The 16,277-nt window shown below is 50.3% G+C and overlaps 1 protein-coding gene across 4 annotated transcripts in view; it reads left to right on the forward strand.

Annotated features, from left to right (window-relative positions):
- The window catches only part of LOC140070354 (uncharacterized), a 44,704-nt gene that overhangs the window by 21,294 nt on the left and 7,133 nt on the right, over positions 1–16,277 (forward strand). For 2 of the 4 annotated variants that reach the window (XM_072116788.1, XM_072116787.1), the window contains exons 4-11: positions 6,033–6,161; positions 6,250–6,466; positions 7,197–7,319; positions 14,903–15,090; positions 15,158–15,354; positions 15,505–15,602; positions 15,686–15,746; positions 15,840–15,937. In XM_072116788.1, the coding sequence (XP_071972889.1) occupies positions 6,033–6,161; positions 6,250–6,466; positions 7,197–7,319; positions 14,903–15,090; positions 15,158–15,354; positions 15,505–15,602; positions 15,686–15,746; positions 15,840–15,937 (1,111 nt within the window). Of the gene's footprint in view, positions 1–3,576; positions 3,786–5,570; positions 5,745–5,825; positions 5,932–6,032; positions 6,162–6,249; positions 6,467–7,196; positions 7,320–14,902; positions 15,091–15,157; positions 15,355–15,504; positions 15,603–15,685; positions 15,747–15,839; positions 15,938–16,277 lie in introns of those variants that run through there. The other 2 variants (XM_072116789.1, XM_072116790.1) reach the window with 2 other exon arrangements.

Genomic DNA, 16,277 nt, shown 5'->3' on the forward strand with positions numbered 1-16,277 from the left:
TATCCATTCACTAGAGAGCAGCAGTGACATCACTGAGAATACAGCCTATCCATTCACTAGAGAGCAGCGGTGACATCATTAAGGATACAGCATATCCATTCACTAGAGAGCAGCATTGACATCATTAAGGATACAGCATATCCATTCACTAGAGAGCAGCGGTGAGATCAATGAGAATACAGCCCCATCACTAGAGAGCAGCAGTGACATCACTGAGAATACAGCATATCCATCACTAGAGAGCAACAGTGACATCACTGAGAACACAGCTTATCTATTCACTAGAGAGCAGCAGTGACATCACTGAGAATACAGCCTATCCATTCACTAGAGAGCAACAGTGACATCACTGATAATACAGCCTATCCATTCTCTAGAGATCAGCAGTGACATCACTGAGAATACAGCCTATCCATTCACTAGAGAGCAGCAGTTACATCAGTAAGGATACAGCCGATCCATTCACTATAGAGCAGCGGTAACATAAATAAGAATAAGCCTATCCATTCACTAGAGAGCAGCAGTGACCTCACTAAGAATACAGCCTATCCATTCTCTAGAAAGCAGCCGTGATATCACTGAGAATACAGCCCATCCATTCACTGGAGAGCAACAGTGACATCACTGAGAATACAGCCTATCCATTCACTAAAGAGCAACAGTGACATCACTGAGAATACAGCCTATCCATTCTCTAGAGATCAGCCATGACATCACTGAGAGTACAGCCTATCCATTCTCTAGAGAGCAGCAGTGACATCACTAAGAATACAGCCTATCCATTCACTAGAGAGCAGCAGTGACATCATTAAGGATACAGCCTATCCATTCACTAGAGAGCAGCGGTGACATCAATGAGAACAAGCCTATCCATTCACTAGAGAGCAGCAATTACATCACTAAGAATACAGCCTATCCATCACCAGAGAGCAGCAGTGACATCACTGAGAATACAGCCTATCCATCACTAGAGAGCAGCAGTGACATCACTGAGAATACAGCCTATCCATTCACTAGAGAGCAGCAGTGACATCACTGAGAATACCGCCTATCCTTCACTAGAGAGCAGCAGTGAATCACTGAGAATACAGCCTATCCATTCATTAGAGAGCAGCAGTGACATCACTGAGAATACAGCCTATCCATTCACTAGAGAGCAGCAGTGACATCACTAAGAATACAGCCTATCCATTCACTAGAGAGCAGCATTGACATCATTAAGGATACAGCATATCCATTCACTAGAGAGCAGCATTGACATAATTAAGGATACAGCATATCCATTCACTAGAGAGCAGCGGTGACATCAATGAGAATACAGCCCCATCACTAGAGAGCAGCAGTGACATCACTGAGAATACAGCATATCCATCACTAGAGAGCAACAGTGACATCACTGAGAACACAGCTTATCCATTCACTAGAGAGCAGTAGTGACATCACTGAGAATACAGCCTATCCATTCACTGGAGAGCAACAGTGACATCACTGAGAATACAGCCTATCCATTCTCTAGAGAGCAGCAGTGACATCACTGAGAATACAGCCTATCCATTCACTAGAGAGCAGCAGTTACATCAGTAAGGATACAGCCGATCCATTCACTATAGAGCAGCGGTGACATAAATAAGAACAAGCCTATCCATTCTCTAGAGAGCAGCAGTGACCTCACTAAGAATACAGCCTATCCATTCACTAGAGAGCAGCAATGACATCACTAAGAATACAGCCTATCCATTCACTAGAGAGCTGCAGTGACATCACTGATAATACAGCCTATCCATCACTAGAGAGCAGCAGTGACATCACTGAGAATACAGCCTATCCATTCACTAGAGAGCAGCAGTGACATCACTGAGAATACCGCCTATCCTTCACTAGAGAGCAGCAGTGAATCAATGAGAATACAGCCTATCCATTCACTAGAGAGCAGCAGTGACATCACTGAGAATACAGCCTATCCATTCACTAGAGAGCAGCAGTGACATCACTAAGAATACAGCCTATCCATTCACTAGAGAGCAGCATTGACATCATTAAGGATACAGCATATCCATTCACTAGAGAGCAGCATTGACATCATTAAGGATACAGCATATCCATTCACTGGAGAGCAGCGGTGACATCAATGAGAATACAGCCCCATCACTAGAGAGCAGCAGTGACATCACTGAGAATACAGCATATCCATCACTAGAGAGCAACAGTGACATTACTGAGAACACAGCTTATCCATTCACTAGAGAGCAGCAGTGACATCACTGAGAATACAGCCTATCCATTCACTAGAGAGCAACAGTGACATCACTGAGAATACAGCCTATCCATTCTCTAGAGAGCAGCAGTGACATCACTGAGAATACAGCCTATCCATTCACTAGAGAGCAGCATTGACATCATTAAGGATACAGCATATCCATTCACTAGAGAGCAGCATTGACATCATTAAGGATACAGCATATCCATTCACTAGAGAGCAGCGGTGACATCAATGAGAATACAGCCCCATCACTAGAGAGCAGCAGTGACATCACTGAGAATACAGCATATCCATCACTAGAGAGCAACAGTGACATCACTGAGAACACAGCTTATCCATTCACTAGAGAGCAGCAGTGACATCGCTGAGAATACAGCCTATCCATTCACTAGAGAGCAACAGTGACATCACTGAGAATACAGCCTATCCATTCTCTAGAGAGCAGCAGTGACATCACTGAGAATACAGCCTATCCATTCACTAGAGAGCAGCAGTTACATCAGTAAGGATACAGCCGATCCATTCACTATAGAGCAGCGGTGACATAAATAAGAACAAGCCTATCCATTCTCTAGAGAGCAGCAGTGACCTCACTAAGAATACAGCCTATCCATTCTCTAGAGAGCAGCTGTGACATCACTGAGAATACAGCCTATCCATTCACTAGAGAGCAGCATTGACATCATTAAGGATACAGCATATCCATTCACTAGAGAGCAGCATTGACATCATTAAGGATACAGCATATCCATTCACTAGAGAGCAGCGGTGACATCAATGAGAATACAGCCCCATCACTAGAGAGCAGCAGTGACATCACTGAGAATACAGCATATCCATCACTAGAGAGCAACAGTGACATCACTGAGAATACAGCTTATCCATTCACTAGAGAGCAGCAGTGACATCGCTGAGAATACAGCCTATCCATTCACTAGAGAGCAACAGTGACATCAGTAAGGATACAGCCGATCCATTCACTATAGAGCAGCGGTGACATAAATAAGAACAAGCCTATCCATTCTCTAGAGAGCAGCAGTGACCTCACTAAGAATACAGCCTATCCATTCTCTAGAGAGCAGCTGTGACATCACTGAGAATACAGCCTATCTATCACTAGAGGGCAGCAGTGACATCACTGAGAATACAGCCTAGTTATCACTAGAGAGCAGCAGTGACGTCACTGAGCAGACAGCCTATCGGTTGTGACATCACGTATAATTTAGCCTGTGATGCTCCTCTTTCCTGGGGATTAGGGGACTATCATCTCTACAGCAAAATGTAATACTGTTACACGGCAGTGACGGGGACCGATATGAGAATAGTAATACTAACGCCATGGAAACCATATCTGGCTCCGCCCCTGCTTAATAGGCCTGTCCCTGGGTCTGTTCCCGCCCAGTCCGTGCACACATGCGTCGATGTTGTGTGAAGCGGCTGAGGATTCGCATCGTGTGTCCGCTATGGGCCGTGTGGAGTTCTATGCGCTGTGGTCTGTACTGGAGGCCCCCCGGCAGCTCATCAGGTGTGAGCCGGAGGTGGTTTCCCGGAGCGGAGTGCTAGTGCGGCTGCCAGTCGTATTTCTACATAATTGCCATATCCGACATAAACACTTGCCCAATGGCGGATACTTTTATTTCTAATACATAACCTAAACCTTACCCACTTATTTACTTCATTATCATCCACCAAATAGCCTCTTACTATCGGCACACGTAGCCTCCCACCAGCTTATATAGCCTATTACTACCGGTATACATAGCCTCCTGCCGGAATACACAGCCTACTACTACCGGTATATATAGACTCCTGCCAGCATATATAACCTACTACTACTAGTACCGGTATACATAGCTTCATGCCAGTATACACAGCCCCATACTACCAGTGTACACAACCTCCAGTTGCAGTGTGCAAAGCTTATGTTTCCACCACTGACTTGAAAACCTCCTACTACCAGTATTCATAGCCTCTTGCCACCAGTATACAGTACATAGCCTCCCACAAGTATATATAGCCTCCTACTACCGGTATACACAGCTTTCCTGCCAATATTCACAGCCTCCTACTAAGGGTATATATCTAACCTGTATACACAGCCCCATACTACCAGTGTGCATAGCCTATGTTTCCACCTCTGACTTGAAAACCTCAGGTGGACCTCCTACTACCAGTATACAGTACATAGCCTCCTAGTGCTGGTATACGTAGCCTAGGTTTTCACCACTCAGGGAAACCTGAGGTGGACCCTTGTCTTGTTCACTTTGGATCAGATTTGCACAAGGATAATAGAAGGCAATTCTACAGCTGAAGCTTCTGTAACTCTTGTCTTGCTGTTGGAAGTCCTTCTAGAATATTTCCTATCCAAGGGAATACATTTATATGAGGCCAGCACATGAGATTTTTGACAATGTTGAGCAACTTAAAACACAGTTATATCCAGGTTGTGTTTATGGTGGTTTTTAAGCATTTTTTAAGATGTTGATTTAGAAACCTCTTTCACCTGCAAAATTAATTCATATGTATCTTTTCCTGCAGACAAAAGTGTTCAGCCCATGGAATTGGACCTGTATGTTGGTCTGACTCGCGTATGGCATACGTTGCATAGGACCGGATTTTTATATATGACGCAAGGACTTCAGTGCCGGTACTGTGACAGTTCTTGCAGTATCAGCACTACACTTCATCCAGCAGATAGGGATTCCCTGCATTATATTCTGCAAGGAATGTGAGATTGGACCAACATACTGGCCCGATTCCACGGACAGGACACTTTCGTTCGTTTGCAGTCCGCCTTATATTTCTCCCTTTATGATCCACACAGAGAGATGCCTCTAACATTTGCATCAGAAAATGTGGTTGAGAATACCCACTCGGTGTGTATCCAGGCGTGGTATTTTTAAAGCATTGCATTACTATGTCAGACATGTTGGCTTGCTGTGTTTATTCAGCCTTACAATGCGTTTAGTTTTCCTGTTGTTTTTTGACACAGTTAAAAGTGGTTGTGCCAAGTTTGTTCTCAATCCCATCAATCAAGTTAGTGAGCATCTAACTGTTGGGACCACTCACTGATCACGAGAAAGGGGGTCCTGTTATCACTAATTGATGAAGTGGCAGGTCAAGGAAGCTTCCTGCTGCTATATTCAATATTATGGGAGCATTGGAATTGAAAAGTGTCCCATTTCATCGAATGGGAGATTCTCAGTGTCTGTACTTATTCTATATTTATGGTGTTTTCTGTATCTGTTCTTGTCCTGTACAGATAGACACAGTAGTGAACAGTACAACCTCTTGTGTCCTGTCTTTACAGCAGAGGTGGTCGGATGAGCTTCCATCTGCCATTGCCACTTCCGCTCCCTAAGCATCTGTTGCTGTTTAGTCTGGGTGACTGGGATTCTTATTCTCAGGATTCATTTGTCACTGCTCAGCTGGTTACGGGCTCAGCACATCCGCAGCACATAGGAACCCTATCTGCTGACTGCAGGTAATGGTGACATTCATCTATAATAGTTTAGAAGGAGGTGTAAGTAGTGAATGTCCTGAGTTCATCATCTGGCGTGTGCAGGTCCCTGGTATGGGATAGTGAATGGAGTCTGGACATCGTCATGGATTGTGCCAGATTAGCAAAAGAAGGAATGCCAGCAAGATTGTGTCTGACTGTATCTGGGAAGGTAAAACAAACATAAAAAATAAAAGTGCCCTCTAGTGCCATCCACTTCCCATCTGTGCCACCTCTCTCATCCTCTTTTTGTTTTGTTTTTGTTTTGTACAGGCCAATAAAGGTTCAGGCTTCAGCAGCAGTACTCCTGCCAGGAGAAGGCTCAGCATAGGACCACCTAGTAGCCCACTGTTATCAGAAAGCACAATTGCTCATGTAAGACTTCTTGAGGCCCCAGTGGAGGTGGGTATGTAGGGCCATTAGGATGTAACAGAGGTATACCTGTTCTATGGTGCACAAGCAAACTTGTACGTTTTTCTGCGTCTTACAGGAGAAAGGTTATGCCGCAGAGGTCACCCAGCAGGCTGCTTGTGCCATACTGAAAGATTCCCCACCGCAGAAGAAAATGGCTCTTAGTGTGCCCATCATAAATAAGGATGGAGGGGCAGGCGGGCAGGACCCCTGCAGAAGGACCAATATTGTGGCAAGAAATCCTAGAAGGCTCCGTTTTGGTAGCAAAGGCTCAGAAGATGGGACTTCAGGGACTGGTAAGTAAAGGTCAAATATAGGTATGTGGAGTCGTAGTTGTGATAAAAATATATAATAAATTGGTACAGTTTGATCAAATGACATAAAAATTTGGGTAAATTATGAAATGTCCTATAAATGTCTCTTTTATTCTATTTAGGCCATGGGTGAGACCCCCTAGAACAGAGCAAGAACCTTTCAACTTTCCTGGCTCCCCTTTTTCTCTTGCAGCACCACAGTGTGGCTTCTTCTCTCCTCCATATGCTGCTCTGTGTCTGTCCATAGTTGTATGTGCCAACGTCGGGAGCAGTGCGGTACAACTGACAAGTGCTTTCCACTCCTGGGTCTTCTGCGGTCGCTCTGGTTCCTGATGGTTTCTAAGCTGGACTCACCTTTACGCCTTCTGCACCAATGAGCCTTGCCTGTCATCAGGATGCGGGCCACATGTAGCCCTTCAGCCCGTGTGTTGTGCACCCCTCTTCTAGGTTTTTAGTTGATAATAGGATAATACCGATAATATTATCTGTAGGAATATACAGATAATAGGAAAAAGGCACTAGGAAGGAATGTCTGCTAGAGTGATCAGAGACAGAGCTGTGGAGTAGTCTTGGTTATTTCCTGATGCAGGGGCCAAATTGCTTGTCACCATGTTAATGCAGGGTCGCAGTGTTCTGTGTATCACCATTCCTTGTATCTCTGTAGGTGCTTTTATGAAGAAACCACTTTAATGCATTCTTTCGCTACCCACAGTGTGTCCTTCAGCTCGGTGGGGCCACAGCACATGTCTTTGTGATCCAGAAACAGCCATTCTAATTGGTGGAGAAGGAGCCAATGAGAAGTCCTGTCAGGACTCGCTGTGGAAACTGGAACTAGGTACTAGGACTATGATCTCAACCTTTGACACACAAGGTGGATCACTTTGTGGTCATGTGTGATGCACTTCACTGAACATCCGTCATCATTAAATAGGACTAAGGGGACAACATATGTGCCAAGGTTGTTTAATGAGCAGTATAGTATCAACACCAAACTTGAGTGTTGTGTAATGTGGATGCAGCAAAAAACTCATTGTATAATGGGTAATTGTGGTGGTGGGTGACTTCTTCCAGGGTTATGTTATAACAGTGATGTGTGGCAGGCAACTCTAAAATAGTGGAGCTGGTAATTTATGACTGTGGTACGATATGATTGACATGTTAAGGGCTGACATGTGAGATAGATGACAGGTAGGCCTGAACCCTGTGCTTGGGATGACATATACATGGAATGACATTGTGTGAAGGGGTGAACCTAAACACTGTGCTGAACTATAAACGTGCCCCTTGGCTTCCTCCAATATATCATGCTCTCTTTTTTTTTTTTATTATGCGGGTTGTCAATGTAGTGCATTTATGCTGACAACTGGTGTAAAGAGAAAGTAGTGCATGCCTGGTAGGGCAATTGCTGAGGAAACCATTCTCTCTTTAGAAAGTATTGTGAATGCATATTTGTCAAGGACAATAGTCGCTGTAGATTATATCAGCAAGTGACCTACCTTGGACAGAATGCACATTAGAGTTTCTCTCTGTGCTCAGTGTTGGCACAGAATGAATACTCTGCTTGATCAGCCTCTAGAGATAGTGGGAAACCCACAGCTAATGTATGTAAATTTATACTATGAAAGGGGACAAGGGCAGCAAATTATTCTTGCTTCTGTGTCCTAAGCCCAGGGGGACTCTTAGAATGAACAGTGTATTCAGTATAACCTAGGCTTTGGGCTAGTCCCAAGCCTGTAGACCCCTATTTCCCCATTGTATACATAGATATGCTATGTATGAGCTGGGCCAGCGAGACAGTAACAAGGGTGACATTAGGTGCTGATGCCTGAGCAGTAGCCCCAAGACCTGCTGTTTTGATTTGTAGTGATTGATTGCCTACCTGATGCTGCCCCGCTACAGGTAATGCTACCCTTACGGTGATGTCACACAAATGAAATGCCCTCCATTAAAAATAAGAAAGAAATCTAGTCCTTGCTCTCGTTATATAGCCAGCGAGTATAAAGCCAGCACTTGTCCCCAGCCCATAGCCAGCCAGCCGACAATAGTATATTGCTAGTCAGCCAGTTAATATGTAGCCAACCAGCCTCCCCCCCTGTAGTATATAGCCAGCCTCCCCCCCCCTGTAGTATATAGCCAGCCTCCCCCCCCTGTAGTATATAGCCAGCCCCCCCCCCCTGTAGCATATAGCCAGCCTCCCCCCCCCTGTAGTATATAGCCAGCCTCCCCCCCCCTGTAGTATATAACCAGCCTCCCCCCCCCTGTAGTATATAGCCAGCCCCCCCCCCTGTAGTATATAGCCAGCCTCCCCCCCCTGTAGTATATAGCCAGCCCCCCCCCCCTGTAGTATATAGCCAGCTTCCCCCCTTGTAGTATATAGCCAGCCTACGCCTCCTGTAGTATATATCCAGCCTGCCCCCCCCCCTGTAGTACATAGCCTGTAGTATATAGCTGGCTCCCCCTGTAGTCTTTAGCCAGCTTGCCCACGCCATAGTATATAGCCAGCTTCCCCCCTGTAGTATATAGCCAGCCTACCCCCCCCCATAGTATATAGCCAGCCTTTCCCCCCTGTAGTATATAGCCAGCCTGTCCCCCCTGTAGTATATAGCCTGCTCCCCCTGTAGTATATAGCCAGTCTGCTCCCCCCTGTAGTATATAGTCAGTCTGTTCCCCCCCCCTGTAGTATATAGCCAGTCTGCTCCCCCCCCTGTAGTATATAGCCAGTCTGCTCCCCCCCTGTAGTATATAGCCAGTCTGCTCCCCCCCTGTAGTATATAGCCAGTCTGCTCCCCCCCTGTAGTATATAGCCAGTCTGCTCCCCCCCTGTAGTATATAGCCAGTCTGCTCCCCCCCTGTAGTATATAGCCAGTCTGCTCCCCCCCTGTAGTATATAGCCAGTCTGCTCCCCCCCTGTAGTATATAGCCAGTCTGCTCCCCCCCTGTAGTATATAGCCAGTCTGCTCCCCCCCTGTAGTATATAGCCAGTCTGCTCCCCCCCTGTAGTATATAGCCAGTCTGCTCCCCCCCCTGTAGTATATAGCCAGTCTGCTCCCCCCCTGTAGTATATAGCCAGTCTGCTCCCCCCCTGTAGTATATAGCCAGTCTGCTCCCCCCCCGTAGTATATAGCCAGTCTGCTCCCCCCTGTAGTATATAGCCAGTCTGCTCCCCCCCTGTAGTATATAGCCAGTCTGCTCCCCCCCCCGTAGTATATAGCCAGTCTGCTCCCCCCCTGTAGTATATAGCCAGTCTGCAGCCCCCCTGTAGTATATAGCCAGTCTGCTCCCCCCCTGTAGTATATAGCCAGTCTGCCCCCCCCCCTGTAGTATATAGCCAGTCTGCTCCCCCCCCCCTGTAGTATATAGCCAGTCTGCTCCCCCCCCTGTAGTATATAGCCAGTCTGCTCCCCCCCCCCTGTAGTATATAGCCAGTCTGCTCCCCCCCCCTGTAGTATATAGCCAGTCTGCTCCCCCCCCCTGTAGTATATAGCCAGTCTGCTCCCCCCTGTAGTATATAGCCAGGCTCCCCCCTGTAGTATATAGCCAGCCCCCCCTGTAGTATATAGCCAGCCTCCCCCCCTGTAGTATATAGCCAGCCTACGCCTCCTGTAGTATATATCCAGCCTGCCCCCCCTGTAGTACATAGCCTGTAGTATATAGCTGGCTCCCCCTGTAGTCTTTAGCCAGCTTGCCCACGCCATAGTATATAGCCAGCTTCCCTCCTGTAGTATATAGCCAGCCTACCCCCCCTGTAGTATATAGCCAGCCTTTCCCCCCTGTAGTATATAGCCAGCCTTTCCCCCCTGTAGTATATAGCCAGCCTTTCCCCCCTGTAGTATATAGCTAGCCTGTCCCCCCTGTAGTATATAGCCTGCTCCCCCTGTAGTATATAGCCTGCTCCCCCCTGTAGTATATAGCCAGTCTGCTCCCCCCTGTAGTATATAGTCAGTCTGTTCCCCTCCCTGTAGTATATAGCCAGTCTGCTCCCCCCCTGTAGTATATAGCCAGTCTGCTCCTCCCCCCTGTAGTATATAGCCAGTCTGCTCCCCCCCTGTAGTATATAGCCAGCCTGCTCCCCCCTGTAGTATATAGCCAGTCTGCTCCTCCCCCCTGTAGTATATAGCCAGTCTGCTCCCCCCCTGTAGTATATAGCCAGTCTGCTCCCCCCTGTAGTATATAGCCAGCCTCCCCCCCTGTAGTATATAGCCAGCCCCCCCCCCCTGTAGTATATAGCCAGCCTCCCCCCCTGTAGTATATAGCCAGCCTACGCCTCCTGTAGTATATATCCAGCCTGCCCCCCCCCTGTAGTACATAGCCTGTAGTATATAGCTGGCTCCCCCTGTAGTCTTTAGCCAGCTTGCCCACGCCATAGTATATAGCCAGCTTCCCTCCTGTAGTATATAGCCAGCCTACCCCCCCATAGTATATAGCCAGCCTTTCCCCCCTGTAGTATATAGCCAGCCTTTCCCCCCTGTAGTATATAGCCAGCCTTTCCCCCCTGTAGTATATAGCTAGCCTGTCCCCCCTGTAGTATATAGCCTGCTCCCCCTGTAGTATATAGCCTGCTCCCCCTGTAGTATATAGCCAGTCTGCTCCCCCCTGTAGTATATAGTCAGTCTGTTCCCCTCCCTGTAGTATATAGCCAGTCTGCTCCCCCCTGTAGTATATAGCCAGTCTGCTCCTCCCCCCTGTAGTATATAGCCAGTCTGCTCCCCCCCTGTAGTATATAGCCAGCCTGCTCCCCCCTGTAGTATATAGCCAGCCTGCTCCCCCCTGTAGTATATAGCCAGCCTGCTCCCCCCTGTAGTATATAGCCAGCCTGCTCCCCCCTGTAGTATATAGCCAGCCTGCTCCCCCCCTGTAGTATATAGCCAGCCTGCTCCCCCCTGTAGTATATAGCCAGTCTGCTCCCCCCCCTGTAGTATATAGCCAGTCTGCTCCCCCCCCTGTAGTATATAGCCAGTCTGCTCCCCCCTGTAGTATATAGCCAGTCTGCTCCCCCCTGTAGTATATAGCCAGTCTGCTCCCCCTGTAGTATATAGCCAGCCTCCCCCCCTGTAGTATATAGCTAGCCTCCCCCCTGTAGTATATAGCCAGCCTCCCCCCCTGTAGTATATAGCCAGCCCCCCCCCTGTAGTATATAGCCAGCCTCCCCCCCTGTAGTATATAGCCAGCCTACGCCTCCTGTAGTATATATCCAGCCTGCCCCCCCCTGTAGTACATAGCCTGTAGTATATAGCTGGCTCCCCCTGTAGTCTTTAGCCAGCTTGCCCACGCCATAGTATATAGCCAGCTTCCCTCCTGTAGTATATAGCCAGCCTACCCCCCCATAGTATATAGCCAGCCTTTCCCCCCTGTAGTATATAGCCAGCCTTTCCCCCCTGTAGTATATAGCCAGCCTTTCCCCCCTGTAGTATATAGCTAGCCTGTCCCCCCTGTAGTATATAGCCTGCTCCCCCTGTAGTATATAGCCTGCTCCCCCTGTAGTATATAGCCAGTCTGCTCCCCCCTGTAGTATATAGTCAGTCTGTTCCCCCCCCTGTAGTATATAGCCAGTCTGCTCCCCCCTGTAGTATATAGCCAGTCTGCTCCTCCCCCCTGTAGTATATAGCCAGTCTGCTCCCCCCTGTAGTATATAGCCAGCCTGCTCCCCCCTGTAGTATATAGCCAGCCTGCTCCCCCCTGTAGTATATAGCCAGCCTGCTCCCCCCTGTAGTATATAGCCAGCCTGCTCCCCCCCTGTAGTATATAGCCAGCCTGCTCCCCCCCTGTAGTATATAGCCAGCCTGCTCCCCCCTGTAGTATATAGCCAGCCTGCTCCCCCCTGTAGTATATAGCCAGCCTGCTCCCCCCTGTAGTATATAGCCAGCCTGCTCCCCCCTGTAGTATATAGCCAGCCTGCTCCCCCCTGTAGTATATAGCCAGCCTGCTCCCCCCTGTAGTATATAGCCAGCCTGCTCTCCCCTGTAGTATATAGCCAGCCTGCTCCCCCTGTAGTATATAGCCAGTCTGCTCCCCCCTGTAGTATATAGCCAGCCTGCTCCCCCCTGTAGTATATAGCCAGCCTGCTCCCCCCTGTAGTATATAGCCAGCCTGCTCCCCCCTGTAGTATATAGCCAGCCTGCTCCCCCCTGTAGTATATAGCCAGCCTGCTCCCCCCTGTAGTATATAGCCAGTCTGCTCCCCCCTGTAGTATATAGCCAGTCTGCTCCCCCCTGTAGTATATAGCCAGTCTGCTCCCCCCTGTAGTATATAGCCAGTCTGCTCCCCCCTGTAGTATATAGCCTGTCCCCCTGTAGTATATAGCCAGCCTGCCCCCCCCCCCCCTGGCGTAGTATGTCGGCAGCCGCCAGCCCGCCGTCCCCTGTAGAATATAGCCAGCTTGACCCCCCTGTTGTATATAGTCATCCTGCACCCCTGTTGTATATAGCCAGCCTGACCCCCCTGTAGTATATAGCCAGCCTGCCGCCCCTGTACTATATGGGCAACCAGCCACCCCCCCCCCCCCCCCGTAGTATGTGGCCAATCCGCATACCCCCCCCCCCCGTAGTATGTGGCCAGCCCCCCCCCCCCCCCCCCCCCCGTAGTATGTGGCCAGCCTTCCCCCGTAGTATGTGGCCAGCCTGCGCCCCCCCCCCCCCCGTAGTATGTGGCCAGCCTGCACCCCCCCCCCCCGTAGTATGTGGCCAGCCTCCCCCCCCCCCGTAGTATGTGGCCAGCCTGCCCCCCCCGTAGTATGTGGCCAGCCTGCCCCCCCCCCCCGTAGTATGTGGCCAGCCGCCCCCCCCCCCCCCCGTAGTATGTGGACAACCGCCCCCCCGCCCCCCCCCCCCCGTAGTATGTGGCCAGCCGCCCCCCCCCCGTAGTATGTGGCCAGCCCCCCCCCCCACCGTAGTATGTGGCCAGCCTGCCCCCCCCGTAGTATGTGGCCAGCCTGCGCCCCCCCCCCCCGTAGTATGTGGCCAGCCTGCGCCCCCCCCCCCCCCGTAGTATGTGGCCAGCCTGCCCCCCCCGTAGTATGTGGCCAGCCTGCCCCCCCCCCGTAGTATGTGGCCAGCCTGCCCCCCCCCCAGTATGTGGCCAGCCTGCGTCTCCCCCCCCCCCGTAGTATGTGGCCAGCCTGCCCCCCCCCCCCCCCGTAGTATGTGGCCAGCCTGCCCCCCCCCGTAGTATGTGGCCAGCCTGCCCCCCCCCCCCCGTAGTATGTGGCCAGCCTGCCCCCCCCCCCCGTAGTATGTGGCCAGCCCGCCCCTCCCCCCCGTAGTATGTGGCCAGCCTGCCCCCCCCCCCCGTAGTATGTGGCCAGCCTGCCCCCCCCCCCCCCGTAGTATGTGGCCAGCCTGCCGCCCCTGTAGTATGTGGCCAGCCTGCGCCCCCCCCCCCCCCGTAGTATGTGGCCAGCCTGCGCCCCCCCCCCCCGTAGTATGTGGCCAGCCTGCCCCCCCCCCGTAGTATGTGGCCAGCCTGCCCCCCCCCCCGTAGTATGTGGCCAGCCTGCCCCCCCCCCCCCCCCCCGTAGTATGTGGCCAGCCTGCCCCCCCCGTAGTATGTGGCCAGCCTGCCCCCCCCCCCGTAGTATGTGGCCAGCCTCCCCCCCCCCCCCACCCGTAGTATGTGGCCAGCCTGCCCCCCCACCCCGTAGTATGTGGCCAGCCTGCCCCCCCCCCACCCCGTAGTATGTGGCCAGCCTGCCCCCCCCCCACCCCGTAGTATGTGGCCAGCCTGCCCCCCCCCCCCCCCACCCCGTAGTATGTGGCCAGCCTAGCCCCCCCCCCCCACCCCGTAGTATGTGGCCAGCCTGCCCCCCCCCCCACCCCGTAGTATGTGGCCAGCCTGCCCCCCCCCACCCCGTAGTATGTGGCCAGCCTGCCCCCCCCACCCCGTAGTATGTAGCCAGCTTGACCCCCCCCCCCCGTAGTATGTAGCCAGCCTGCCCCCCCCCATAGTATTTCGGCAGCCGCCAGCCCGCCGCCCCCTGTAGAATATAGCCAGCTTGACCCCCCTGTTGTATATAGTCAGCCTGCCCCCCTGTTGTATATAGCCAGCCGCCTGCCCCTGAAAAAAAATAAAATACTTGCCTACCTGTGGTCACTGCAACCATATGGTTACAGAGGGCGCTGGCTGTGTACAGCAACCATCATTATGTGTATCTTAATGAAGGCCAGGAGGGAGCCCGCTGGTGGAAGATGAGAGTGGTGCCTTAGGCGATCGCCTACCCTCACCTACCGCTTGTCCTGGCCCTGGTGGTGGGTGACATCTTATGGGGTTATGGTACAACTGGGTGGCTGACCTGTGAAGGGCTGACTTATGAGTAAAAAGTGACTGGTACAGACTTAAAAGTTTAAAGGTAAAACCCTTCTTCTTATATCACCTCAATCTATTTTAACCATTAGAACCCTGACCATTGTTTTTGGTTTCTTTTAGACAGCGATTTCTGGTTTCAGATGGACAGCTTGTGTTCTGGCTCTGCCCCCCAATGCTCCAGGGGCCACACAGCAACCTTTGATCCAGAGACAAAGAAAGTGTTTGTGTATGGTGGGATGCGGGACAAACATTGGTTCAGCAATATCTATATGCTGGATACGCTGCACTGGAAGTGGACGTTGGTCACTGTAAGTACTGGGGTAGATGGATGGGCACACAGTAATTTCTCATTGTGACTGCTATTCTTTCTTGCAGGCAGTGGGGAAGGTGCCCACGTTATCCTATCACACGGCCACAATGTATCAGCGGGAGCTCTACGTGTTTGGGGGCTTGTGTCCACAGGTGGGAGCAGATGTTGGGATCTGCACCAATGCCCTTTATATATTCAACCCAGAGTACAAGATCTGGTATCAGCCCATCGTGGAGGGGGAAAGACCGCTGTCTAGATATGGGTAAGGATCAATCCAAGGTAATACAGTGACCCACACAGAAAGCTACAACCAATTAACCCAGGCTGCCCCATAGTGAATGTACACTTAATAAGATGTTAGGGATGTCATTTGTATAGATTCATTTGTGATGTCTCTTCTCGCCTTCTACAGGCACAGTGCCACACTACTCAGTAACCGGCTTGTTCTGTTTGGAGGTCGCCGTTCTCCATCTCCAGTTTATCTCAATGATGTTCACATCCTGGACTTGGGTAAAGCTCTGTCTACATTGTGGAACATTTTGTTTGTGTGTACCCACATTATACTAGAGTACCTATAATACACTGCTTTGCAGGTTACATGGAGTATACTGCAGTCTCCTCTCCATCTTTGTCTGAAAGGCCCTCCCCACGCTGGTGAGACTGCACCTCTAATTGAATACTTCTTCACTAACCCTCTTGTCCTGTCTCATTGATTTTAAATATTGAATAATGTCTGTGTTTCTTCAGCTTTCATGCAGCAATGCAGGTGTCTGAGTACAAACTCCTTATTCATGGAGGATGTTCTGGAAGCGGCTCTTTGGCAGATGCTTTTATCTTTAGCCTGGGTAAGTGCCTGAGCCATGATTTGGGTTATAATGTCATATTCCATTCATAGGTTAGTTTTGGTAAATATCGGATACTAGGACTCATCTACAGAAACTACAGTACTACAGACTAAGGCTACATTCACACGGAAATATGTGGTATACGGTGGCCGCGATGGAGAAGAGGAGTGGTGACCCCTCCCCTCTCCATAGCGCACGTCGCCGTAACACACATAAGGATAGGACATATCCTATCTTTTCCCCGTGTACAAAGTGGTACGGTTCCGTGCGCCTATTGCTGACTTATGGGTGACATATACCCCCCCCCACGGTCGTGTGAATGTAGCCTAAAGGTGCATAT

Source organism: Engystomops pustulosus, chromosome 7 (assembly GCF_040894005.1).
Source record: "Engystomops pustulosus chromosome 7, aEngPut4.maternal, whole genome shotgun sequence".
Taxonomy (NCBI): Eukaryota; Metazoa; Chordata; class Amphibia; order Anura; family Leptodactylidae; genus Engystomops; species Engystomops pustulosus.